Here is a 27,373-nt window from a genome sequence, read left to right as displayed (position 1 = left end):
TCTGTAGGAGGGCTTCAGCACATTTTGAAGGCTGGTGGCTCACAGAAGGGACCTGGCTGGGGGCTTTGGGGATTTCCTCTCCAAATTGGGATCAGAAAGGGGGGGGCTGTGTCCTAGTCAGGGGGTTATGACTTACATTGGGGCTTATCTGGGAGCACAGGTGGTCTGGCACCCAAGCTGGTGTTAATCGGGGGGGATTTCTGTTCCCTCTGTTAGGGGAGTTGATGTGTAAGGGAAGCTGTGGCCTGGATCAGAGGCCAGTGGGTTTCTGCAGCCCTGGCCCAGGGAACACGGTGGTAGTGGTGGTGGTGCTGGTGGGGTCCAGGCAAGTTTGGGGCTTAGAGAGTTCCTGGGGGGTCAGCTGGAAGGGTCTGTAGTTCTGGTTAGTAGGGGGTGGATTGAGGCAGGGGAACGGTGGAATTCTACAGCTCCGGATGAGGGTCCTAGCAGGCTCTTTCCAGCCTGCGTGCTGGAGGGTGGGGGCTACAGCCCGGAGCCCTGGGGGTCTACGAGGAGGCACAGGGTGGGGTAGGGGCAGGGGGCGCACCTTGCCAGCATAGTGGTGGATGACGAAGCCGGCGCTCCAGCTGTTGAAATGCTCGTGGGTGCCCACGGCCGCCTGCAACTTCTGCAGCAGTGTCTGGTCTGCTCCCCCGCCCGTGGCGTGCATGGTGGCACACACGTCGTCCAAGACGCTCATGATGCCTGGGGGGCTCTGCGGGGCGAGCGGGAGCCAGCAGTTCAGTTTGGTCTGCCTTGCCTCCCCATGGCTCATCAGTGTGGAGATTAGGGGAGGGAGGGGGTGGAGGAGTAGAGGGAGCTAGAGCTTTGGGGGCGGGGAGGGCACCAGGGGCTTCCAAATACAAGCACAAAAGGCATTGCAGGGGTCAGGGATGGAAGGGATGGGGGGGCAGGGGTGTGTGGGGCTGCCGTGGAAGCTTGCTGGGGTGCAGAAGTGGCTGGGGGCCCCTCAAGAGATTCAGGTCCTAGACTAGAATCCCTTGGTGGGGGGACCTGCCTTATTTGTTTGTTTGTTTATTTATTTATTTAGAGACGGAGTCTTGCTCTGTTGCCCAGGCTGGAGTGCAGTGGTATGATCTCAGCTCACTGCAGCCTCCATCTCCCAGGTTCGTGATTCTCCTGCTTCAGCCTCCGGAGTAGCTGGGATTACCGGTGTGCTCCCACCATGGCAGGCTAACTTTTGTATTTTTTAGTAGAGATGGGGTTTCACCATTTTGACCAGGCTGGTTTTGATCTCCTGGCCTCAGGTGATCCACCTGCCTTGGCCTCCCAAAGTGCTGGGATTACAGGCATGAGCCACCGTGCCCAGCCTAAATACTTTTTAAATTTAATTTTTTTGAGACAGGGTCTTGTTCTGTTCCTCGGACTGGAGTGTGGGTGGTGCAATCATAGCTCACTGCACCCTCGACTTGCTGGGCTCAAGTGATCCACCTCAGCCTCCCAGGTAGCTGGGATTACAGGCGCCCGCCACCATGCCTGGATAATTTTTTGTGTTTTTAGTAGAGACAGGTTTTCACCATGTTGGTCAGGCTGGTCTCCAACTCCCAACCTCAGGTGATCCGCCCGCCTCGGCCTCCCAAAGTGCTGGGATTACAGGTGTCAGCCACCGTGCCCGGCACGGAATCTGCAAATTTGACTCTGACTCTGAGCTGGGGTTTCGGGGGGGAGTGTTTATTGAATGATTAAGCGACAGGTGGACAAGTAGGCGGAATGAATGGATGAGGGGTGGAAGGGACATTTTGGTTGTGTTCTGTCTGCTGGAAGGCCTGAATGTAGGGTGGAGAAGGGCCTGAGGATGCCATAACATCCTTGTCCCTCCCCCCATCTTCCAGATTCAGCTTAGGGGCCCAGTGAGACGCCCCCGCGAAAGTTGATCCAGCCCTCACCAGCTTGTTTTCGATGAGGTCACAGACCACCTTGTTGTTGAAGTACTGGATTGGAGTCCAGCGGATGCCTTCCTGTACGTACTCCTCCTGGGGATGGAAAAGGGGTTGGGGGGGCAGTGAAAAACGTGTGGCCACCCTTCCCCCCATGTCCTCTCCTCTTCTCCATCTTATCACTTAGGACCGTCTCTGGTAACAAAGCCCATCACTCCTGTGTGAGCAAGGCTGGAAGTGCCAGGGAATTATATTTGGTTCTGGGAGTCCTTGACCAATAATCAACAGGAGCGGGTGGATAAATACCCCAGCTCCCTCGCTTCTCTGTGTGCTCTATGAAGCCTCCTCGAGTCCCAGTGCAGTTGCACACTGGTTGTCCACAGCATAACTTGCTCATTAATGCCCTATTTGGACTCTTTTTTTTTTTGAGATGGAGTTTCACTCTTGTTGCCCAGGCTAGAGTGCAGTGACACGATCTTGGCTCATTGCAACTTCTGCCTCCCGAGTTAAAGCGATTCTTCTGCCTCAGCCTCCCAAGAAGCTGGGATTACAGGCATGTGCCGCCACGCCTGGCTAATTTTGTATTTTTAGTAGAGATGGGGTTTTTCCATGTTGGTCAGGCTGGTCTCCCACCTCGGCCTCCCAAAGTGCTGGGATTACAGGCATACAGGCATGAGCCACTGCATGCAGCTTGCTTTTTTTTTTTTTTTTTTTTTTGAGACCAGGTTTTGCTCTGTTACCCAGGCTAGAGCTCAGTGATGCGATCCTAGCTCACTGCAACCTTGACCTCCAGGGCTCAAGTGATCCTCTCATCTTAGCCTTCTGAGACATCAGGAGCACACCACCACACCTGGCTAATTTTTATGTTTTTTGTAGAGATGGGGTCTCACTATGTTGTCCAGGCTGGCTTTGAACCCCCCCAGGCTCAAGCGATCCTCTTACCTCAGCCTCCTAGATAGCTGGGACTATAGGTGTGAGTGATTGTGTCTGGCTCGGTCTGTCTGTCTCTCTCTCTTTTTTCTTTCTTATTTTTATTTTTATTTATTTATTTATTTAGAGACAGGGTCTCATTCTGTTGCCTAGGCTGGAGTGCAGTGGCACAGTCTCAGCTCACTGCAACCTCTGCCTCCTGGGTTCAAGTGATTCTCCTGCCTCAGCCTCCTGAGTAGCTGGGATTACAGGTGCCCACCACCATGCCCGGCTAAGTCTTATATTTTTAGTAGAGACAAGGTTTCACCATGTTGGCCAGGCTGGTTTCAAACTCCTGACCTCAGGTGATCCACCGCACCCCCGGCCTCCCAAAGTGCTGGGATTACAGGCATGAGCCACTGCGCCCAGCCTCTCTCTCTCTTTTAAAAAAATCCCTGTCTCAGAGCTGGGCATGTTAACTCATGCCTGTAGTCCCAGCATTTTGGCAGGCCAAGGCAGGAGGATTGCTTGAGGCCAGGAGATCAAGACCAATCTTGGCAACAAAGTGAAACATTGACTCTACAAAGAAGTTTTAAAATATTAGCCAGGCATGATGGTGTGTGCCTGTGGTCCCAGCTACTTGAGAGGCTGAAATGGGAGGACCGTTTGAGCCCAGGAGGTGTAGACTGCAGTGACCTGTGATCACACCACTGTACTCCAGCCTGGACAACAGAGCGAGATCCTGTCTCAAAAAAAAAAAAAAAAAAAAAAAAAAAAAAAAAAAAAAAAAGGCCGGGCATGGTGGCTGATACCTGTAATCCCAGCACTTTGGGAGGCTGAGGTGGGTGGATCATGAGGTCAGGAGTTTGAGACCAGCCTGGTCAATATGGTGAAACCCTGTCTCTACTAAAAATACAAAAATTAGCTGGGCACGGTGGCACGTGCCTGTAGTCCCAGCTGCTTGGGAGGCTGAGGCAGGAGAATCACTTGAACCCTGGAGGCAGAGGTTGCAGTGAGCCGAGATCATGCCACTGCACTCCAGCCTGGGCGACAGAACGAGACTCTTGTCTCAAAAAAAAAAAAAAAAAAAAAAACAAATCCCTGACTCACTTCCTCTGTCTCCTCTTGGAGCTTCCTGGGATTGCCTCCCAGAAAAACCATTTGTCCCTGAATCCTTGCCTCAGGCTCTGCTTCTGGGGGAGGGGCTAAATGCAGACAGCAGGGACTATTGCCTTATTGTTCATGGCTGTGTCTCCAAGCACCCTAAACAGTGCTTGGCACACAACAGGTGCTCAACAAATAATTGCTGAATGAATGAACTAAGAGGCACGGTCCTTCCCAAAGCTTTAGAGGCAGAAGGAAGTATCACTATGAAGCCTGGGCAGGTTGGCACAGAGAGGTGGGAACGTGGTGGGGAGGGCTGAGGTGTCCCCTAGTTGCTAAGGGATCCTCATGGTCCTTCCACCCCACCCCCACCCCAGGATCCTCCATCCCTGGCTGCTTGGCTGCCCACCTGTTCGGCCTTCAGGGTGAGTTCGATAAAGATTTGCTGCAGCTTCTCATTGACGAAGTTGATGCAAAACTGCTCAAAGCCATTTTTCTGCAGAAGGAGGAAAAGAGTCCTTCCCTCAATGTCCTGGTGTGAGAAGTTCTTATGGCCACCCCGGGCTGCCCCAGCGGGGACAGGATGTGGGCTGGAGGCAGGGGCCGCACCTGGAAGATCTCGAAGCCGTAAATGTCCAGCACACCGATGCTGTACTCTTCCTGAGGTTTCTGCATAGCACGGTTGATGGCCTGCGGTGTGGGTGGAGACAGGAGGTCAGTGGGCATCGGTCAGATCTGAAGCCCCCGCTCACCACTCCTTAGACACATGCCTAGCCAACTTCATGGGTGATGTCCCCTCATGCCAATTTCCCTCCAGCCCTCTTTAGCTCTGCCCTTCCTGGCTCTGTGTATGGTCTCCCCACTCCCCAGTCAGTCACTCAGAGGAGAAACCCGTGTCAGTGCATCAAGGTCCGTGGCTCCGGAGCTGACTCTGCCTCTGAACCTCTCTGCACATCTACTTTCTTATCTTTAAAACAGGTTGATAATAGCAACTACTTTATGGGGCTTTTTCTTTTCTTTTTTTTTTTGAGGTGGAGTCTCACTCTGTTGCCCAGGCTGGAAAGCCAGTGGCGCAATCTCGGCTCACTGCAACCTCCGCCTCCAGGATTCAAGAGATTCTTCTGCCTCAGCCTCCCAAGTAGCTGGGATTACAGGCATGCGCCACCACACCTGGCTAATTCTCATATTTTTAGTAGAGACGGGGTTTTGCTGTGTTGGCCAGGGCTAATCTCAAACTCCTGACCTCGAGTGATCTGCCCACCTTGACCTCCCAAAGTGCTGGGATTACAGGCATGAACCACTGTGCCTGGCCATACATTTTATACTTTATTTATTTTTATTTTTTTAAATTAATTTATTTTTTTTTTTTGAGACGGAGTCTTGCTCTGTCGCCCAGGCTGGAGTGCAATGGCATGATCTCAGCTCACTGCAACTTCCACCTCCCGGGTTCAAGTGATTCTCCTGCCTCAGCCTCCCAAGTAGCTGGGATTAAAGGCATGTGCCATGACTCCTGGGTAATTTTTAGTAGAGACGGGATTTCACCATGTTGGCCAGGCTGGTCTTGAACTCCAGACCTCAAGTGATCCACCTGCCTCAGCCTCCCAAAGTGCTGGGATTACAGGCATGAGCCACTACATGTGGCCAAAAGTGTTTTTTTTTTTTAGAGACAGAGTCTTGCTCTGTCACCCAGTCTGGACTGCAACAGTGCAATCATAGCTCCTTGCAGCCCTGACCTCCTGGGTTCAAACGATCCCCCAACCTCAGCCTCCTGAGTAGCTGGAACCACAAGTGCACACCACCACACCCAACTAATTGGAAAGTTCTGTAGAGATGGGGTCTTGCTATGTTGCCCAGGCTAGTCTTTTTTCTCTCTCTCTCTTTTTTTTTTAGACAGAGTTTTGCTCTTGTTGCCTAGGCTGGAGTGCAATGGCACAGTCTCGGCTCACGGCAACCTCCACCTCCCGGGTTCAAGCAATTCTCCTGCCTCAGCCTCCGGAGTAGCTGGGATTACAGGCATGTGCCACCACACCGGCTAATTTTGTATTTTTAGTAGAGACGGGGTTTCTCCATGTTGGTCAGGCTGATCTCGAACTCCCGACCTCAGGAGATCCACCCACCTCGGCCTCCCAAAGTGCTGGGATTTCAGGCGTGAGCCACCGCGCCCAGCCACCCAGGCTTGTCTTGAACTTCTGGCCTCAAACGATGCTCCCACCTCGGCCACCCAAAGCATTGGGATCGCAGGCGTGAGCCACTGCACTCGGTCTCCATAAATGTTTGTGACCCCAGAGCGCCCACTCTGCCCTCCAGCCCCAGCCCCACTCGCCTCCACGAGGAAGTCGAAGAGGCGGGCATAGAGCCCCTTGGCCAGGGCATCGCGGGTGTAGGCTGCCTGCTCCACGTTGAGGGTCACATCGATGGACTCGCTGCGCCCACCCCAGCGGCTGTCCATCTTGCGGCTGGTCAGCTTCTCCTGCAGTCGCCCACTGTCAATGCCCAGCAGGTAGGCGGGAAAGGCCAGGACTACCGGGGCAAAGGTCAGGGCAAAAACGGGACAGTTGTTGGGCTCTTGTGCCTCCTGCATGGGCCTCCTATTATCCCCATCTTGCCAGTGACACTGACGTTGTCCTCGTGGGCTCTCAGCTTCCTGGGGGCGGAGCTGGGAGGACGCAGTTCACACACCCACAGTCCCCCTTCCCGCCCTCCCTGACACCCACACTCACGGTCCACACTCTCCACTCGGGCGTAATTCCCGTCTTCACAGAAACTGATGTTCCCTAGGTGCAAGATCCCTGCCACCAGCTGTAGGACCAGCTGCTGGATGCTGGGCGGGATCCCAATGACCTGCATGGCGCTCTGTGGGTACAATGGGAGCAGAAACTGTGCCATGATTCCTCGCCTCCAACCTGCCTCCAGGGGCAGGCTTGAGGGGCCACAGCACGGACTCAGGGAGTGAGCACCCTTGGGTCCCCATCCTACCCCTTTCAGTCACTTGCTGCGTGACCTTGGGCAAGTGCCTGCACCTCTCTGGGCTTTGTTTTTTATTATATTTTTTATTTTTGAGACAGAGTCTCCCTCTGTTGCCCAGGCTGGAGTGCAGTGGCGTGATCTTGGCTCACTGCAACCTCCTCATCCTGGGTTCAAACAATTTTCCTGCCTCAGCCTCCCGAATGCCTGGGATTACAGGTGTGAGCGCCATGTCTGACCTGGGCTTTGGTTTCCTATTATATTTTTTAAAGAGTCTCACTCTTTCACCCAGGTGGGAGTGCAGTGGCGCTATCTTGGCTCACTGCAACCTTCACCTCCTGGGTTTAAGCGATTCTTCTGCCTCAGCCTCCTGAGTAGCTGGGACTACAGGCGCATGTCATCACGCCCGGCTAATTTTTGTATTCTTAGTAGAGATGGGGTTTCACTATATTGGCCAGGCTGGTCTCGAACTCCTGACCTCAGGTAATCCATCTGCCTCGGCCTCCCAAAGTGCTGGGATTACAGGCATGAGCCACCGTGCCTGGTCTTTTTTTGGTTTTTGAGATGGTGTCTCACTCTGTTGCTCAGGCTGGAGTACAGTGAGTGGTGTGATCTCGGCTCACTGCAACTTCTGCCTCCTGGTTTCAAGCAATTCTCCTGCCTCTGCCTCCCCAGTAGCTGGGATTACAGTCACGCGCCATCATGCCCGGATAATTTTTGTATTTTAAGTAGAGGCGGTGTTTAACCACGTTGGCCAGGCCGGTCTCAAACTCCTGACCTTAAGTGATCCGCCTGCCTCGGCCTCCCAAAGTGCTGGGATTACAGGCGTGAGCCGTGCCCGGCCTCGGCTTCGTTTTCCTAATTTGTAACTCAGGGGAGTTTCTGGGGCTGAGGTCTGCCTGGCTGGGGACTGGAGTGGAGGCCGGTGCTCACCAGAGTCTCACCAAAGTCGCTTCTGTCGTCGGTGCCATCCACCTGGTAGGTGTCCGATTGGTTGAGGTAGTAATAGTAGTCTGGTGTCATGAGGCCCAGGTTCTGCCTTTGCTCCTGGGAGGCCCCTTCCAGCAGCTGGAGGGTGTGCAATGTTCATGCATCTGGTGCTTGCCTGGCTCAGCCCCTGTGATCCCCCCATCTGCCCTGCCATGCCCTCCCAGGCCTGTACTTTCCCATTGTCCACCCTGCTGGGCTCCAGGTGGGGCTCACTCTCCCCCAGCCCCTTCCCTGCACCTGGTAGTAGATGTGGAAGTTCCTCTCATTTTCATTCTGCATGACCACACGGGACTTCTCCAGCAAGAAGTTGGAGATCTTGCCCCCATCTGGCTCCCCACCTCGGCTGAACTGGATCTCAAAGTACTTGCCCTGAATTCAAGAGAACCATGTCAGCACCCCAGCGTCCTGGGGTGCAGGTGGGGGAAGGATTAGGGATGGATCTTATGAACCTTGTCTCTCTTCCCTTCTTCCTTGTTTTTTTGGGACAGAGTCTCTGTTGCCCAGGCTGGGGTGCAGTGGTGCTATCTCGGCTCACTGCAACATCCACCTCCTGGGTTCAAGTGATTCTCCTGCCTCAGCCTCCTGAGTAACTGGGACTACAGGTGCCTGCCACCACGCCCAGCTAATTTTTGTAGTTTTGGTAGAGACGGGGTTTCATCATGTTTGCCAGGCTGGTCTTGAACTCCTGACCTCAAGTGATTCACCTGTCCCAGCCTCCCAAAGTGCGGGGATTTCAGGCCTGAGCCCCCGCACCTAGTCCAAGGGTATGGAATTAGTAAACCATGTCCATGTGCAGGTGTAATACTAAAGTCTATGAGATGGATGTTAACATCATCCCCATTTTATGGATGAGCAAACAAATGAAACTCAGGAAGTTACATTGATTTTTTTTCCCCAGGCTACACAGCTCACAATGACAGAATCAGACCCTGAATCCAGCACAGCACCCACACAAAGAACAAGTCCCAGAACTATTGTCGAAAGAAGGAATGAATAAGGGAATAAATTGGACCTGAAATGTGAATGGGAACTATGTAGCATGGCTGCAGCTGGGGAGCATTTAAGAATGTTACACAGGGGTGTCGTGGCCTCCACAGTTCTGCCAATGGGGGACTCTCTTTTGAAATGGACCATGAGCAGGAAGTGAGTCTCCCATTCGGGAGTAGGTATTTCCTGCTGGGTTTCAAATGGGCTCTTGTCCTGGCAATGTATATGTGTGTATGTGTGGTTGTGTGTGTAGAAAGGTCAGCACGGATGGAGCAGCTGCTCCAAGCAGAGCTGCAGAGACTCACAAAGCGGCTGGAATTGTTGTTGCGCACAGTCTTGGCGTTGCCGAAAGCCTCGAGCAGCGGGTTGGACTGCAGGATGATATCTTTGACGTGCTGGGGGCAGAGGCAGGTGGGGTGGGAAGAAGTCAGACTGGGGCAGGAGTGCAGATGGGTGGGGCTGCACTACCATGTAGGTGAGGGCGACCCAGCTCATCCTTCTGTTTTCCTCGTCTCACCTGGACCTTCTCGCCTCCGCCAGATACCTTGGAGATGTAGCCCATGATGTATTTGGCTGCCACTGTTTTCCCAGCTCCACTCTCTCCACTGGGGATGAATGGAGGAATCAATGATCAGTGGATGGGGTTGGGGGAAAGAACCCTTTTTAGTGCCTGACTATTCATTCATTGAGCACCTACTGTGTGCCTGCCAGTATTCCGGGTACTGGGGATACTGTAATGAACAAGACAGATAAAATCTCTGCTTTCAGCCGGGCGTGGTGGCTCATATAACCCTATAATCCCAGCACTTTGGGGGCCCGAGGAGGGAGAATCACTTGAGGTCAAAAGTTTGAGACCAGCCTGGCCAACATGGTGAAACCCAGTCTCTGCTAAAATACAAAAATTAGCCCGACATGGTGGTAGGCGCCTGTAATCCCAGCCACTCAGGAGGCTGAGGCAGGAGAATTGCTTGAACCTGGGAGGCGGACGTTTCAGTGAGCTGAGGCTGCGCCACTGCACTCCGGCCTGGGTGACAGACTGAGACTCTGTCACACACAAACACATACTCTCTCTCTCTCTCTCTCTCTCTCTCTCTCTCTCTCTCTCTCTCTCTCTCTCTCTGCTCTTATAGAGCTGGCATAGATTGATTGACTGAGATGGGGGTCTCATTCTGTTGCCCAGGCTGGAGTGCAGTGGTGTGATCATAACCCCTGTTCCTGCCTGGAACTCCTGGGCTCAAGCAATCCTCCCTCCTCAGCCTCCTGAGTAGCTGGGGACTACAGGCATGCACCACAGTGCCCGGCTAATTATTTTTTTTTTTTTTTTTTTTTTGAGACGGAGTCTTGCTCTGTCGCCCAGGCTGGAGTGCAGTGGCCGGATCTCAGCTCACTGCAACCTCCGCCTCCCGGGTTCACGCCATTCTCCCGCCTCAGCCTCCTGAGTAGCTGGGACCACAGGCGCCCGCCACCTCGCCCGGCTAATTTTTTGTATTTTTAGTAGAGACGGGGTTTCGCCGTGTTAGCCAGGATGGTCTCGATCTCCTGACCTCGTGATCCGCCCGTCTCGGCCTCCCAAAGTGCTGGGATTACAGGCTTGAGCCACCGCGCCCGGCCCCGGCTAATTATTTTATAGAGACAGGGTGTTGCCATGTTGCCCAGGCTGGTCTTGAACTCCTGGCCTCAAGAGATCCTCTTGCCTTGGCCTCCCAAAGTGCCGGGATTACAAGCATGAGCCACCACACCTGGCCTGAGGTGACATTTAGAGGGGACAGACAATAGCAGAATGAATCAATAAAATACATCATGAGTCAGATGGTGACAAGGAAGATGAAACAGGGTGAGGGCAGAGAGGGACAGCAGGGCTCTGTTCAGATTGGGAGTTTCAGGCAAACCTCCCTGGGGGCGGTGATGATGTTTCAGCGGGGGCCTGGGCAGCAGGGTCTGTGGCGCCCCAACCCCATCTATACCTAATGATGACACACTGGTTCTCACAGTCGATAAGCATGTTCCGGTACATGTTGTCCGTGAGGGCGTAGATGTGCGGGGGATTCTCATACTGGGCCTGGTGGGGGAGGTCAGGTCTCAGCCCAGGGCTGGGGGCTAGGGGTCTCGGGGCTGTGCCTGCCACCCAGCCCCAGCCTCACCGCGCCCTGGTAGAGGTCGATCTCACGGTCGGTGAAGTAGGGCATCTGCTTGAAGGGGTTTACGGAGATGAGCACGGAGCCAATGTAGGTCTGAGGGATGGTTAAGGGTCGTGTGGTGTACTGGTAGGTTTTGTCCTCCCTGTCCCCTCATCCTGTCCCCACCCAGGGCTTCCCAGGACTGCATTGCTTGGAGGTGGAAAAGATGGAGATATTGGATGCATCTCGAGTCTCTTGGAAAAAACAGGACTGGCTGGGTGCGGTGGCTCATGCCTATAATCCCAGCACTTAGGGAGGCCGAGGCAGGCAGATCACTTGAGGTCAGGAGTTCGAGACCAGCTTGGCCAACATGGTGAACCCTTGTCTCCACTAAAAATACAAAAAATTAGCCGAGCATGGTGGTGCGTGCCTGTGATTCCAGCTACTTGGGAGGCTGAGAGAGGAGAATCACTTGAACCTGGGAGGCAGAGGTTGCAGTGAGCTGCAATCGTGCCATTGCATGCTAGCCTGGGCAACAAGAGCCACTCGGTCTCAAAAACAAGACACAAAACCCAAAAACAAAAAAATTAGCCAGGCATGGTGGCTCATGCCTGTAATCCCAGCTACTTGGGAGGCTGAGGCAGGAGAATCGTTTGAATCTGGGGAGGCAGAGGTTGCAGTGAGCCGAGATTGGGCCACTGCACTCCAGCCTGGACGACACAGCAAGACTCCATCTCAGAAAAAAAAAAAAGAAAGAAAAAGAAAAAACAGGGTTGGATCTGGAATGGGGGAAACAGAACACGCTAGGGCTGAGCTTCTCCAGGACAGAGGGAGCAGTGGCAGCCACAGCTGCCCCCAACCAGAGCCGCTGTCACTCCATCTGTCCTCCGTCTCACCGCCTGGTGCTCTCCCAGCCCATCCCTCCCTCTGCTCCATCACCCTCCTCTCCGTCCACGGCCCAGCCATCCATTCCTTCCCTGCCTGCCCTCCTCCATCCTTGGCCCAGGGTACGAAGATGTAGTCGTCCATGAAGCGCTTCCGGAGGTTGGCGGCGATGGCGTCTTCGGTGATCTGGGGAAGGAGCACCATGTCGTCCACGCCACTCTGCTTCACGTTGTGGCTCTGCCAGTGGAAGCGCTCCTTGCTGCCCTGGGGGGGTGAGAGGGGGTTTGGGGTGAGCCCTTGCACGGGGATGTGGCACCTGGCTCACCGACGCCATCAACTTCTGGGTTCTGTCCCACCTCCCCAGCTCCACTTCCATTCCTCCTTCCCCATCTCCAGGAGAAGCTGGTAGGAACCAAGCCAGGCCCCCTGCCCCAGACAGAAGTTGCACCGCCTCAGATCCAGCCTTCAGCCCTCTTTATTTTTTTTTATTTTTTATTTTTTTTTTGAGACGGAGTCTCGCTCTGTCGCCCAGGCTGGAGTGCAGTGGCCGGATCTCGGCTCACTGCAAGCTCCGCCTCCCGGGTTTACGCCATTCTCCTGCCTCAGCCTCCTGAGTAACTGGGATTACAGGCACCCGCCACCTTGCCCGGCTAGTTTTTTGTATTTTTTAGTAGAGACGGGGTTTCACTGTGTTAGCCAGGATGGTCTCAATCTCCTGACCTCGTGATCCGCCCGTCTCGGCCTCCCAAAGTGCTGGGATTACAGGCTTGAGCCACTGCTCCCGGCCTTTTTTTTTATTTTTATTTTTAATGTTTATTTATTTATTTATTTTGAGACAGAGTCTTACTCTGTCGTTCAGGCTGGAGTGCAGTGGCGCAATCTCGGCTCACTGCAATCTCCACCTCCCAGGTTCAAGTGATTCTCTTGCCTCAACCTCCCGAGTAGCTGGGATTACAGGTGCCCACCAACACACCCAGTTAATTTTTAATATTTTTGATAGAGACGAGGTTTCACTATGTTGGCCAGGCTGGTCTGGAACTCATGACCTCAAGTGATCCACCCGCCTCAGGCTCCCAAAGTGCTGGGATTACAGGCGTGAGCCACCACACCCGGTCTCTTTCTCTCTTTCTCTCTCTCTTTTTTTTTTAATTAATTTTTTTTTTGCCAGGTGCAATGGCTCATGCCTGTAATCCCAGCACTTTAGGAGGTTGAAGCAGGAGGATCGCTTGAGGCCAGGAGTTCGAGACCAGCCTGGGCAACATAGCAAGGCCCTGTCTCTATTAAAAGAAAAGGCCAGGCCGGGCGCGGTGGCTCAAGCCTGTAATCCCAGCACTTTGGGAGGCCGAGACGGGCAGATCACGAGGTCAGGAGATCGAGACCATCCTGGCTAACACGGTGAAACCCCGTCTCTACTAAAAATACAAAAAACTAGCCGGGCGAGGTGGCGGGCGTCTGTAGTCCCAGCTACTCGGGAGGCTGAGGCAGGAGAATGGCGTAAGCCCGGGAGGCGGAGCTTGCAGTGAGCTGAGATCCGGCCACTGCACTCCAGTCCGGGCGACAGAGCGAGACTCCGCCTCAAAAAAAAAAAAAAAAGAAAAAAAAAAAAAGAAAAGGCCGGGCGCGGTGGCGATGTCTGTAATCTCAGCACTTTGGGAGGCCGAGCCGGGTGGATCTGAGGTCAGGAGTTTGAGACCGCCCTGGCTAACACGGTGAAACCCCGGCTCTACTAAAAATACAAAATTAGCCAGGTGTGGTGGTGCATGCCTGTAATACCAGCTACCCGAGAGGCTGAGGCAGGAGAATCGCTTGAACCTGGGTTGTAGTGAGCCAAGATCACGCCATTGCACTCTAGCCTGGGCAACAAGAGTGAAACTCTGTCTCAAAAAAAAAAAAAAAAAAAAAAAAAGGCCAATCTGAAAAGACTATATACTGTCTGATTCCAACTATAGGATATTCTGGAAAAGGCAAAACTATCAGAACAGTAAAAGATCAGTGGGGCCAGACGCAATGGCTCACACCTGTAATCCCAGCACTTTGGGAGGCCGAGATGGGAGGACTGCTTGAGGCCAGGAGTTCAAGACCAGCCTGGGCAACATAGCAAGACCCCCCATCTCTACAAAAAATAGAAAAATTAGACAAGAGTGGTGGCATGTGTCTGTGGTCCTGGCTACTCTGGAGGCTAAGGTGGGAGGATCACTTGAGCCCAGGATGTGGAGGTTGCAGTGAGCTGATATTTAGCCACTACACTCCAGCCTGGATGACTCTGTCTCAAAAAACCAACAAACAAAAACAAAACAAAAAACCAAACAAACAACAAAAATGTTTTGAGACAGGGTCTCACTCTGTTGTTCAGGCTGGAGTGCAGTGGTGCGATCATAGCTCTGTGCAGCCTCTACCTCCTGGGCTCAAGCAATCCTCCCACTGCACCACAGGCTCCTGGGTAGCTGGGACTACAGACGTGCACCATCATGCCTGGATAATTTTTGTGTTTTTTGTAGAGATGGGGTCTTGCTATGTTGCCCCAGCTGGTCTTGAACTCTGGGGCTCAATGGATTATCTGTCTCAGTCTCCCAAAGTGGTGGGATTATAGACATGAGCTACCACACCCAGCCCCTCAGCCCTCTCCTTTGGTCTCTTTGCCCTTTTGTCACCCCACCTAGTGCCCCTCACTTCCCATGAAGGATGCCAGGCTAGGCGGGCAGGGCATAGGAGCAGGGCAGGCTGCAGGAGCAGAGCAGGGAGACTGGGCAGCTTGGTGGGAAGTGGGCATATCATGGTTCTCACTTCCGCCAGCCTCCCAGCCTCTCCCTTTCACATCCCCCATCCCCTCCCCAGGCCCAGGCCAGTCCCTGACTTCTCCGTGGTATTTGACCCACTGCAGCTACGTGGCCTCCTTCCTTCTCCCCCTCCCACTTCTCCTCTTCTCTTGTGGTCACACATCCCAGCTGGTCTCTTTGAGCTCCTCATGTCCTGTGACCTCTGCCCTCTGTGCCTGTGTGTGACTTTGTTCCTCAGCTCCACCCTCTACTCCCAGCCCTGCCTCCCTGCTGCCCCTGCCACGGCCTTCTCCTCTGTGTCCCCTTCACCTTGCCCCTCAGCAGTGCCAGCACCTTCCCAGATTCCCACTTTCTCATTTCACTTCCTCTCTTTTTCTTTTTCTTTTCTTTTCTTTTCTTTTTTTTTTGAGTCAGTCTTGTTCTGTCATCCAGGCTGGAGTGCAGTGGCAGGATCATAGCTCACTGTAGCCCTGACTTTCTGGGCTCAAGAGATCCTCCCACCTCAGCCTCCTGAGTAGCTGGGATCACAGGTGTGTGTCACCATGCCCAACTAATATTTAAATTTTTTTGTATTGATGGGGTCTTGCTATGTTGCTCAGGCTGGTCTTTAACTTCTGGCCTCAAGTGATCCTCCCACCTCAGTCTCCCAAAGTGCTGGAATTTCAGGCATGAGCCACCTTGCCTGACCCAGACAACACTTTTTTAGGCCCCATGGAGGAGACTGAGGCACGTGCTCTCCAAATAACTCCTCTTCCAGGAAGCCTGCCCTGGTTGCTCTCCTTTTAGCCCAACTGAATTTATCTAGTGCCTTAAACATCCTGGCTTTCTCAGGCTCACTCTATCTCTATTTAGTACATCTCTGCAAAGGAGTAGTCTGACAGATAGGAGTGATGGCAACTTGGAACTATCCCATTTGGTGAACTCATGGTCAGATAAGATGTCTCTCCTCCTGAAAGTCTCCTGTCCCCAGGCCAGGAACTGCTGGAGGCAGAGACTGGGGCTGAGTCTTTTCTCTGTTAAATGAACAAGGGACAAAGGTAAAGAAAGAAACCCAGATTGAGAGCAACCCCCCCCAGGGCAAAGGAAGCTGGGAATGAAGTATTTTTGTTTTATTGAGATGGGGTCTTACTATATTGCCCAGGCTGGATGGAGTGCAGTGGTGAGACAATGGCTTGCTGCTACCTCTGCCTCCCGGGCTCAAGCGATCCTCCCACCTCAGTCTCCTAAGTAGCTGGGACTATAGGCACACACCACTAAGCCCAGCTAATTTTTTGTAGTTTTGGTAGAGACGGGGTTTCACCGTGTTGCTCAGGCTGGTCTTGAACTCCTGAGCTCAAGTGACCTTCCTAACTGCTGGGATTACAGGCATGAGCCACCGCTCCCAGTCCGGGATTGAAGTCTTTTTCTTTTGAGACGGAGTCGCGCTCTGTCACCCAGGCTGGAGTGCGGTGGCACAATCTTGGCTCACTGCAAGCTCCGCCTCCCGGGTTCACACCATTCTCCTGCCTCAGCCTCCCAAGTAGCTGGGACTATAGGCACCCGCCACCGCGCCTGGCTAATTTTTTGTATTTTTAGTATTTTTAGTACAGATGGGGTTTCACCCGTGTTGGCCAGGGTAGTCTCGATCTCCTGACCTCGTGATCCGTCCGCCTCGGCCTCCCAAAGTGCTGGGATTACAGGCGTGAGCCACTGCGCCCGACCAGGATTGAAGTCTTTAAAGTGGACTGTGTTTGCCAGTGGATTCCAGGGATACAGGCAGGGCTCAAGCAGAAGTGTCCACATGGGCAACTGTAAGGCAGAAGTGGAGCCAGTCTCTCCTGGGGGTACTGGGGAGCCACAGAATGTTCTTGAGCGGGGTGGGAGGGGGGTGGAGGTGCATGGTCAGATTCTGGACACACTGATAGCTAGAGGTGGGGGTTGTTGAGGGATGCCCATGGGCATTAAATAAGCCCAGCCTGGCCGGGCGCGGTGGCTCAAGCCTGTAATCCCAGCACTTTGGGAGGCCGAGACGGGCGGATCACGAGATCAGCAGATCGAGACCATCCTGGCTAACACGGTGAAACCCCGTCTCTACTAAAAAATACAAAAAACTAGCCGGGCGAGGTGGCGGGCACCTGTAGTCCCAGCCACTCGGGAGGCTGAGGCAGGAGAATGGTGTGAACCCGGGAGGCGGAGCTTGCAGTGAGCCGAGATCCGGCCACTGCACTCCAGCCTGGGCGACAGAGCGAGACTCCGTCTCAAAAAAAAAAAAAAAAAAAAAGCCCAGCCTTTGGCATGGGATAGATCTGGCTTCTGATCCTGACTGGGCAAACAGCTGCTGCTGTGAGTCTCCATCGTCTCATCTGTAAAAAGGGAGAGGCAGCTCCGCTTCCCAGGGTTGATGAGAGGATGAACTGCTTTGGGGGAACAAGGTGGGATGGGAGGCTGGTGCACCTCTCCAAGCCTGAGTGGTCGTGAGGATAGACCCAGGCTGAAGGGCATTTGAGAGAATTAACATGGCCGGGTGTGGGGCTCACACCTGTAATCCCAGCGCTTTGGGAGGCTGAGGTGGGCAGATCATCTAAGGTCAGGAGTTTGAGACCAGCCTGGCCAACATGGTGAAACCTCGTCTCTACTAAAAATACAAAAATTAGCTGGGCGTGGTGGTGCATGCCTGTAATCCCAGCTACTCGGGAGGCTGAGGCAGAACAAATCGCTAGAACCCGGGAGATGGAGGTTGCAGTGAGCCCAGATCGTGCCTGAAACTCCATCTCAAAAAAAAAAAAAAAAAAAAAAAAAAAAGGAAGGAAGAAAGAAAGAATTAACACTCACTGAGCACCTATGCTGGTTTGGGGGATGTAGATCATCGATATTACCAGCCATCATCACACCATCTCAGTGTGGGGCAGGCTCGGAGGGAAACGGAGGCTGGAGAAGTATAGCAGCTTCCCTAAGGACACGGGACTAAAGATGCAGGTATTGTTTCCAAGGGTGTGGGATTTGAACCTGGGTCTATTCAACAGCAAAGGACAGGTTCTTGGCTGGGCGCGGTGGTTCACACCTGGAATCCTAGCACTTTGGGAGGCTGAGGCAGGTGGATCACCTGAGGTCAGGAGTTCGAGGCCAGCCTGGCCAACATAATGAAATCCCATCTGTACTAAAAATACAAAAAATTAGCTGAGTGTGGTGGTGCGTGCCTGTAATCCCAGCTACTCAGGAGGCTGAGGCAGGAGGACTCGCTTGATCTCTCGAGGCAGAGGTTGCAGTGAGCCGAGATTGCACCACTGCACTCCAACCTGGGCAAACAGAGCAAGACTTGGTCTCAAAAAAAAAAAAAAAAAAAAAAAAAAAAAAAAAAAAAAAAAAAAGTTACACGCACAGGAGGCTGGGCTGGTGCTGAGAAGGAATTTTTTGTTTTGGTTTGTTTTGGTTTTTGAGAGAGGGTCTCACTCTGTCTCCCAAGCTGGAGTGCAGTGGCAAAGTCATGGTTCACTGCAGCCTTGACCTGGGCTCAAGTGATCCTCCTGTCTCAGCCTCCGGCATAGCTGAGACTACAGGCACATGCCACCGTGCCTGGCTAATTTTTTTTTTTGAGACGGAGTCTTGCTCTGTCGCCCAGGCTGGAGCACAGTGGTGCGGTCTCGGCTCACTGCAAGCGCTCCCGGGTTCACGCCATTCTCCTGCCTGAGCCTCCTGAGTAGCTGGGACTACAGGTGCCCGCTACCACAGCAGCCAATTTTTTGTATTTTTAGTAGAGACGGGGTTTCACCGTATTAGCCAGGATGGTCTCGATCTCCTGACCTCGTGGTCCGCCCACCTCGGCCTCCCAAAGTGCTGAGATTACAGGCGTGAGCCACCGCGCCCAGCCACACCTGGCTAAGTTTTAAATATTTCATAGAGACGGGGTCTTGCTCTGTTGCTCAGGCTGATGTCTAACTCCTGGGCTCAAGTGATCCTCCCACCTTGGCCTTCCAATATGCTGGGATTACAGGTGTGAGCCACTGTGCCTGGCCTGAAAAGAGTTTTGATAAATAGCTGGGAGAAAGGGTGCACCAGCAGGGTTAACTGTCTGGGAGAAAGGGTGCACCAGCAGGGTTAACTGTCTGGGAGAAAGGGTGCACCAGCAGGGTTAACTGTCTGGGGAAAGGTATGGAGTGTGGCTGCAGCAGAGACAGAGAATGGAATGCAGGGGTAGTCAGGGCTTCAACCCCTCACACTGCTCCTGGCCTGAGTAGTCAGCATGAATTCCCTCCCTCCCTCTCTCCCTCCCTTCTTTCCTCTCTCCCTCCCTCCCTCCCTCTCTTCCTTCCTCCCTCCCTCCCTCCCTTCCTTTCTCACCCTCCCTCCCTTCCTTTCTCACTCTCTCCCTCCCTTCCTTCCTTTCTCCCTCCATCTCTTTCTTCCTTTCTCCATCTTTCCCTCCATCTTTCTTTCTCTTTCTTTCTCTCTCTGTCTTTCTCTCTTTCTCTCTCTTTCCCTCCCTCCTTCCTTCCTTCCTTCTTCCTTCTTCCTCCCTCCCTGCCTTCCTTCCTTTCTCCCTCCATCTCTTTCTTTCTTTCTTTCTTTTTTCTTCCTTCCTTCCGTCCTTCCTTCCTTGTCTGTTTTTCTTTTTCTTCTTTCTTTCTTTCTCTTTTTCTTTCTCTTTCTCTCTTTCCCTCCCTCCTTCCTTTTCCTTCCTTCCTTCCTTCCTTCCTTCCTTCCTTCTTCCTCCCTCCCTGCCTTCCTTCCTCTCTCTCTCCTTCCTTCTTCTCCCTCCCTGCCTTCCTTCCTCTCTCTCTCCTTCCTTCTTCTCCCTCCCTGCCTTCCTTCCCCTCCCTCCCTCCCTCCCTCCCTCCTTCCTTCCTTCCTTCCTTCCTTCCTTCCTTCCTTCCTTCCTTCCTTCCTTCCTTCCTTTCTCTCTCTCTCTCTCTCTCTCTTTCTTTCTCTCTCTCTCTCTTCTTTCTTTTCCTTTTTGTGGAGAACGGGGTCTCGCTATATCACCCAGGCAGGTCTCAAACTCCTGGGCTCAAGCTGTCCTCCCGCCTCTGCCTCCCTGAGAGCTGGGATTACAGGTGTGAGCCACCGCACCGGGCCTTTTTTTTTTTTTTTTTTTTTTTCCAGAGTCTCACTCTGTTGCTCAGGCTGGAGTGCAGTGGCATGATCTCGGTTCACTGCAACCTCCACCTCCCGGGTTCAAACGATTCTTCTGTCTCAGCCTACCAAATAGCTGGGATTATAGATGCCTGCCACCATGCGCAGCTAATTTTTCTATTTTTAGTAGAGATGGGGTTTCGCCATGTTGGCTAGGCTGGTCTCGAACCCCTGTCCTCAAGTGATCCGCCCGTCTCTGCCTCCCAAAGTGCTGGGATTACAGGAGTGAGCCACTGTGCCTGGCTTCTTTTTTCTCCTTCCTTCCTTTCCTTATTTCCTTCCATTGTTTTCCTTCTTTCTTTTCTTCCCTTCCCTTCCCTTTCCGTCCCTCCCTTCCTCCCTCCCTCCCTTCCTTCCTTCCTTTTTCTTTTTTTCTTTCTTTTTTTTTTTTGTTTTGTTTGAGATGAAGTCTCACTCTGTCGCTCAGGCTGGAGTGCAGTGGCGCAATCTTGGCTCACTGCAACATCCACCTCCCGGGTTCTAGCGATTCTTCTGCCTCAGCCTCCTGAGCAGCTGGGACTACAGATGTATGCCACCTCACCCAGCTAATTTTTGTATTTTTGGTAGAGACGGGGTTTCACCATATTGGCCAGGCTGGTCTTGAACTCCTGACCTCGTGATCCACCCACCTCGGCCTACCAAAGTGCTGGGATTACAGGCGTGAGCCACCGCACCTGGCCCTTCCTTCCCTTTTCTTTTTTTTCTTTTCTTCTTCTTTTTTTTTTATTTTTTTATTTTTTGAGATGGAGTCTTGCTCTGTCGCCCAGGCTGGAGTGCAGTGGTGCAATCTCGGCTCACTGCAAGCCCCGCCTTCCGGGTTCACGCCATTCTCCTGCCTCAGCCTCCTGAGTAGCTGGGACTACAGGCACCCACTACCACGCCTGGCTAATTTTTTTTTTTTTTTGTATTTTTAGTAGAGATGGGGTTTCACCATGTTAGCCAGGATGGTCTCGATCTCCTGACTTCGTGATCTGCCCGCCTCAGCCTCCCAAAGTGCTGGGATTACAGGCATGAGCCACCACACCCAGCCCTTCCTTTCTTTTTCTTGCCTTTTTTGAGACAAGGTCTCACTCTGTCACCCAGGCTGGAGTGCACTGGTGTGATCATACATCATTGCAGCCTCGAACTCCTGGGCCCAAGCAATCCTCCTGCCTTGACCTCCTGAGTAGCTGGGCATATGGGTGGAAACCACTGGGCCCAGCTGGGAGATTTTAGTTTTGTGCAGTGTGCTAAGAGCTCAACACTTCATTTTAAAAATTTATTTACTTATTTAATTTATTTTTTTGAGACAGGGTCTTGCTCTGTTGCCCCGGCTGGAGTGCAGTGGTGCAATCATAGCTAACTATAGCCTTGACATCCAGGCTCAAGTGATCCTCCCACTCCAGCCTCCTGAGTAGTTGGGACCATAGAGAAGTACCACTGTGCCCAGCTACTTAAATTTTTTTTTTTTTTTACAGATGGGATCTCCCTATGTTGCCCAGGCTGGTCTCTAACTCCTGGGTTCAAGCAATCCTCCTGCCTCAGTCTCCCAGAGTGCCGGGATTACAGGCATGACCCACGGTGCCTGGCCAAGTTCAACATTTTGGAAGCTCACTTTGTTGAAAGTCCTGCCAGTGGTAGTGTTAAAAGTGACCTGTAGGTGGGACTGTCATACTTGTGTACAGGTGGGAGCACCTGGTGGCTCTCCTGGGCCTTCTTGGACCACTGACCTTAGCACCTTCTTTCCTTTTTTTGTTTTGATACCGAGTCTCACTCTGTTGCCCAGGCTGGTGTGCAGTGGTGCGATTGCAGCTCACTGCAACCTCTGCCTCCCGGGTTCAAGTGATTCTCCTGCCTCAGCCTCCTGAGTAGCTGGGACTACAGGTGCCTGCCACCATGCCTGGCTAATTTTTTTGTATTTTTAGTAGGGATGGGGTTTCACCATGTTAGTCAGGCTGGTCTCGAACTCCTGACCTCAGGTAAGCCACCCGCCTTGGCCTCCCAAAGTGCTGAGATTACAGGCATGAGCCACTGTGCCTGACCAGTTTTTTTGTTTGTTTGTTTTTTGAGACACAGTCTTGCTCTATCGCCCACGCTGGAGTGCAGTGGTGAGATCTCAGCTCTCTGCAACCTCTGATTCCTGGATTCAAGCGATTCTCGTGCCTCAGCCTCCTGAGTACCTGGGATTATGGGCATGCACCACCATGCCCAGCTAATGTTTTGTAATTTTAGTAGAGACAGGATTTTTCTTTTTCTTTCTTTCTTTCTTTTTTTTTTTTGAAACGGAGTTTCTTGTTGTCTAGGCTGGAGTGCAATGACACGATCTCAGCTCACTGCAACCTTCGCCTTCCGGGTTCAAGTGATTTTCTTGCCTGCCCCAGCCTCCCTAGTAGCTGGGATTACAGGAGCCCACCACTACGCCCAGCTATTGTTTTTTTGTATTTTTAGTAGAGATGGCGTTTCACTATGTTGGTTAGGCTGGTCTCGAACTCCTGACCTCAGGAGATCCACCTGCCTCAGCCTCCCAAAGTGCTGGGATTACAGGCGTGAGCCACCATGCCTTGGCCTGACCCTAGCACTCTCATATTTGGACACTTTATTGTAAGGTCTTCACTACAGGCAATCACACTGATTATTTTTGAAACTATGGGAGTTGAGTGTATCCATTGTCTGAGGTTAATGTCAGGATTTAAAGGAGGCCTAATTAGGTGTTTTTATAAGAAGTGGGTGCTGGCTGGGCACGGTGGCTCTTGCCTGTAATCCCAGCACTTTGGGAAGCCGAGGTGGATAGATCACTTGAGGTCAGGAGTTCCAGACCAGCCTGGCCAACATGGTGAAACCCCGTCTCTACTAAAAATACAAAAATTAGCCAGGCGTGGTGTCAGGTGCCTGTAATCCCAGCTACTCGGGAGACTGAGGCAGGAGAATTGCTTGAACCCGGGAGGCAGAGGTGGCAGTGAGCTGAGATCGCACCACTGCACTTCAGCCTGGGCGACAGAAGTGAAACCCTGTCTTGAAAACAACAAAAAAAGAAGGGGGTGCTGACTGGGATGCACTGAGAGCCCCTGGGGTGCGTTGGGAGAGGACAGAATCCCGGAGAGCAGTGGCATGGAAGGTTTGAAGCTGACACCCGCCACAGACTGGCTGACTAGGAACTGCCAGGGAAGTCAGAGGCAAAACTGGGACCAGGCGGGGGAGGCCCAGATGAGACAAGGGTGGGTTAGGAGCCATCGATTCAAGCCTGAAGAGGATCTGAGCTCACTGGAACCTGAGAGGGGCCCTAGGGTCAGAAGCAGGATTGGGAGACTAGGAGGTATAGACAGGAATGAGGATCTGGCTGAGAAGGGGAAGAGGGAAAGAGGGAGAGAGGCTGTGGGGTGGAGAAGTGGGGTCAGGGGAGCCTGTGTTACCTGTTTTTTTTTTTTTTTTTTTTTTTTTTGGTGGTGGTGGTATTGTTTTTGAGACAGAGTCTTACTCTGACACCCGGGCTGGAGTTTAGTGGTGTGATTTTGGCTCACTGCAGCCTCCGCCTTCTGGGTTCAAGTGATTCTCCTACCTCAGCTCTGGAGTAGCTAGGATTACAGGTGCCCGCCACCACGCTCGGCTGATTTTTGTGTTTTTAGTAGAGATGGGATTTCACCGTGTTGGACACGCTCATCTCGAATTCCCAACCTCAGGTGATCCGCCCACCTCAGCCTCCCACAGTGCTGGGATTACAGGTATGAGCCACTGCACCCGGCCAGAGACAGGGATTTCACCATGTTGGCCAGGCTGGTCTGTAACTCCTGACATCAAGTTCAAGTGATCCACCCACCTCAGCCTCCTAAAGTGCTGGAGTACAGGCATGAGCCACCATGCCCGGCCCGTTTCATTTTCAAGACGGGGAGACCAGATGGTTGATGAGAAGAGACAATACAATTGTGGGCAGGTTGGGTGCAGTAGCTCACGCCTGTAATCCCAGCACTTTGGGAGGTTGATGCGGGAGGATCACCTGAGGTTGGGGGTTCGAGAGCAGCCTGACCAACACGGCGAAACCCCGTCTCTACTAAAAATAACAAAATTAGCTGGGTGTGGTGGTGGGCACCTGTAATCCCAGCTACTCGGGAGGCTGAGACAGGAGAATCACTTGAACCCAGGAGGCGGAGGTTGCAGTGAGCCGAGATCGCACCATTGCACTCCAGCCTGGGCAACAAGAGCAAAACTCCATCTCAAAAATAATAATAATAATAAAAATTAAAAAATAAATAATTGTGGGCAAAGTGGCATCATTCATGGGCCTAGTGGGGCAGGAGCAGGATTGTGAGTTACGGGGGTCTGTTGTTTTTCTAAGCAGGTACTAGGGGAGAGGCTGGGGACAGGCACAGTTGTGTAAGTGGGTGGGGACACAGGAAGTGCATTTTGTCTCTGAAGAGCTTAAGGGTGGAGATTGGATGGAAATAATAACATAGAAAACAGTGACAACAACAGTGAACACCTGGCCGGGCGTGGATGGCTTACGCCTGTCATCCCAGCAGTTTGGGAGGCCAAGGTGGAAGGATCACTTGAGGCCAGGTGTTTGAGACCAGCCTGGGCAACATAGTGAGACCCCCATCTCTGCCAACAAAAAAGAAAAAAACAAATTAGCCAGGCATGGTGGTGTGCACCTGTGGTCCCAGCCACTCCGGAGGCTGAGGCAGGAGGATCGCTTGAGCCCAGGAGTTCAGGGTTACAGTGAGCTATGATGGTGGCAGCTCTCCATCCTGGGTAACAGACGAAGACCCAAAAAACCCAGACACCAAACTAGCACTTATTCCGTGTGCCAGGCTCCAGTCTATGCTTTTTGTTTGTTTGTTTGTTTTTTGGGGATGGAGTCTCGCCATATTGCTGAGGCTGGAGTGCAGTGGCGCAATCTCGGTTCACTGCAAGCTCCGCCTCCTGAATTCACGGCATTCTCCTGCCTCAGCCTCCCAAGTAGGTGGGACTACAGGCGCCCGCCACCACGCCCGGGTAATTTTTTTTTTTTTTTTTTTTGAGACGGAGTCTCGCCCTGTCGCCCCGGCTGGAGTGCAGTGGCCAGATCTCAGCTCACTGCAAGCTCCGCCTCCCGGGTTCACACCATTCTCCTGCCTCAGCCTCCGGAGTAGCTGGGACTACAGGAACCCGCCGCCTCGCCCGGCTAGTTTTTTATATTTTTTTTTTTTAGTAGAGACGGGGTTTCACCGTGTTAGCCAGGATGGTCTTGATCTCCTGACCTCGTGATCCGCCCGTCTCGGCCTCCCAAAGTGCTGGGATTACAGCCTTGAGCCACCGCGCCCGGCCTCGGGTAATTTTTTGTATTTTTAGTAGAGATGGGGTTTCGCCATGTTAGCCAGGATGGCCTCGATCTCCTGACGTTGTGATCCGCCCGCCTCGGCCTCCCAAAGTGCTAAGATTACAGGCGTCAGCCACCACGCCTGTCCTGGGTCCATTTTATAGAAGAGAAAACTACAGCACAGAGAGGTTAAGCGTCCTCTTCAAGGACACACAGCAGGAACATAGCAGTGCAGAGAGGACCTTGGGGAGGACCCACGAAGCTGTCCGTCCCCAGCCTGGTCTGCATCAGAGATCGCCAGGGTTGGTGCTGAGGTCAGATGAGGACGGGGTGGGAAGAAGATGGGTCATGTCCACAATATCCCCTTTGGGGGCCAGTCCAGCCTTCAGCCTGCGAGGCCACTCAGGCTGAGCTCAGACCCGAGGCCACTTCCCCTCACTGGGGTCAGCTGTGTCTGGCTAGGCCGGTCAGCCCGCCTGGCTTTCCCGGCTCTGACGACTTGGTTCCTCTTCCTGCCCTTCCTCTCTTCCCTCATCCAGCAGAGTGGCCCTCTTCTCTTCCCATTCTCTCCCTCTCTATCCTGCCCCAGGCACTAGAGGCCTCCAGACACTCCATGCTCCAACCAACCGTAAAAATCAGAGGCTGCTTGCATCAAAGGGAGAGAGGGTTTTGCTCAAGTGAATACGGTATGGGGAGGACAAGGCCTGGCTTGACAGTTGGCTGACTGTGTGACTCTAGGGAGGTCACTTCACCTCTCCAAGCCTCAGTTTCCCCTCTTTGCAAATAGATTCGGCCACACATGGTAGCTCACGCCTGCAATCCCAGCACTTTGGGAGGCTGAGGCAGGCAGATCACTTGAGGTCAGGAGTTCAAGACCAGCCTGGCCAACATGGTGAAACCCCGTCTCTACTAAAGATACAAAAAATTAGCCCGGCGTGGTGGCGGGTGTCTGTAGTCTTAGCTACCCGGGAGGCTGAGGCAGGGGAATTGCTTGAACCCAGGAGGTGGAGGTTGCAGTGAGCTGAGTTTGCGTCACTGCACTCCAGCCTGGGCAACAGAGTGAGACTCCATCTCAACAACAACAACCACAACGACAAATAACGAAATGGATTCCATAATGACTCTTGTGTGGGGTCTCTGAGAGGAGTACAGGAGCGAACAAAGAGAAAAAATGCACCGAGATGCCTCAGGAAATGTCATCTGTGACCTTGAGAGGATTTAAGGCATCAGTGTTGGACAGAAAGGCTGGTCAATACATACTTGTTGAATGAATGAATGAATGAATGAATGAAGTCCCATTGGGATGAGACTGCCCCCTGCCCTGTCTCCCACGTATCTCTCTCATTCTGTGGCTTCCAGGTCTCCATGGGTCAAGTCAAAACTGTTTGTTTGTAAGTCTCTTCCTTGGGGGTGGGGTTGCAACGAAGAGCTTGTGGTCACAGTTGACCACAAGCTGAATATGACTCAACCTGCTGGAGCTCTTGTGAAAGGCAGTCAGGGGCTTGAGGTGGTTGGGGTAGAAAGGACGGGTAGCTTCTTCCTTCAGCTCTTCAGAGAGGTCTCTCTACCCCAAGGCAGAAGGCAGAACTGGGGCAAGTGGGGGCAACTTTCCTGGTGTCACAGAAGGGAGGGGCTGTTTGTGGTGAAGGTGACGGTGCCTATGGGGCTGGAGGATGCGTGCTATGGAGGGAACACACTTCCTGGGCCCCTACTGTGCATGGAGGTAGGTAGAGACCAGGCTTAGGTGGACCAGGCCCAGAACCTGCCCTTGCGGAGGCTCAGTGTTCCCTAAGTGGTGTCTGAGTTGCCCAAAGGAGACCATGGCTGGAGGGTACTATGGAGAGGCGGGAGGGCTTCCTGTAGGCAGCAGGTCTTGCAACATGAACTTTCCAGGCAGCATCAGTGGTGGCTGCAAGAGACATCAGCCAGAGAGGCCTTGGGTGTGTGGCGGACACCAGGATTCTAGTCTGTTTGGAATGGAGGGTCGTGGTCCTGGAGGGATGGGCAGCCCAGGCCATGTGGGGTCAGCACATAGCCTCTCATCTCTTAGGACAGGAGGTTGTGGTCAAGGTGACTGTTTTTTTGGACAGGGTCTTGTTCTGTTGCCCAGGCTGGAATGCAGTGGTCTCATATCACTGCAGCCTCGACCTCCCAGACCCAAGTGATCCTCCTGCCTCAGCCTCCTGAGTAGCTGGGACCACAGGTGCATACCACCACGCCTGGCTAATAATTTTTTTTTTTTTTTTTGAGATGGAGTCTCACTCTGTTGCTCAGGCTGGAGTGCAGTGGCATGATCTAGGCTTGCTGCAACCTCTGCCTCCTGGGTTCAAGTGATTCTCCTGCCTCAGCCTCCCAAGTAGCTGG

General features: G+C 52.9%; 1 protein-coding gene across 1 annotated transcript in view; it reads right to left on the bottom strand.

The window, feature by feature from the left end:
- The window catches only part of MYO1F (myosin IF), a 58,209-nt gene that overhangs the window by 23,203 nt on the left and 7,633 nt on the right, over nt 1-27,373 (bottom strand). Inside the window, exons 2-14 of the mRNA XM_010388844.2 lie at nt 11,981-12,118; nt 10,994-11,083; nt 10,817-10,911; nt 9,370-9,457; nt 9,158-9,247; nt 8,103-8,234; nt 7,809-7,943; nt 6,632-6,764; nt 6,235-6,431; nt 4,521-4,601; nt 4,321-4,407; nt 1,908-1,994; nt 548-715 (exon numbers count right to left, since the gene is read on the bottom strand). Of these exons, the coding sequence (XP_010387146.2) occupies nt 548-715; nt 1,908-1,994; nt 4,321-4,407; nt 4,521-4,601; nt 6,235-6,431; nt 6,632-6,764; nt 7,809-7,943; nt 8,103-8,234; nt 9,158-9,247; nt 9,370-9,457; nt 10,817-10,911; nt 10,994-11,083; nt 11,981-12,118 (1,521 nt within the window). The remainder of the gene's footprint in view (nt 1-547; nt 716-1,907; nt 1,995-4,320; nt 4,408-4,520; nt 4,602-6,234; nt 6,432-6,631; nt 6,765-7,808; nt 7,944-8,102; nt 8,235-9,157; nt 9,248-9,369; nt 9,458-10,816; nt 10,912-10,993; nt 11,084-11,980; nt 12,119-27,373) is intronic.

This window comes from Rhinopithecus roxellana, chromosome 8, assembly GCF_007565055.1.
Source record: "Rhinopithecus roxellana isolate Shanxi Qingling chromosome 8, ASM756505v1, whole genome shotgun sequence".
Taxonomy (NCBI): domain Eukaryota; kingdom Metazoa; phylum Chordata; class Mammalia; order Primates; family Cercopithecidae; genus Rhinopithecus; species Rhinopithecus roxellana.
Note: the sequence above shows the minus strand (reverse complement) of the source record. Positions and strands in the feature narration are given on the sequence as shown.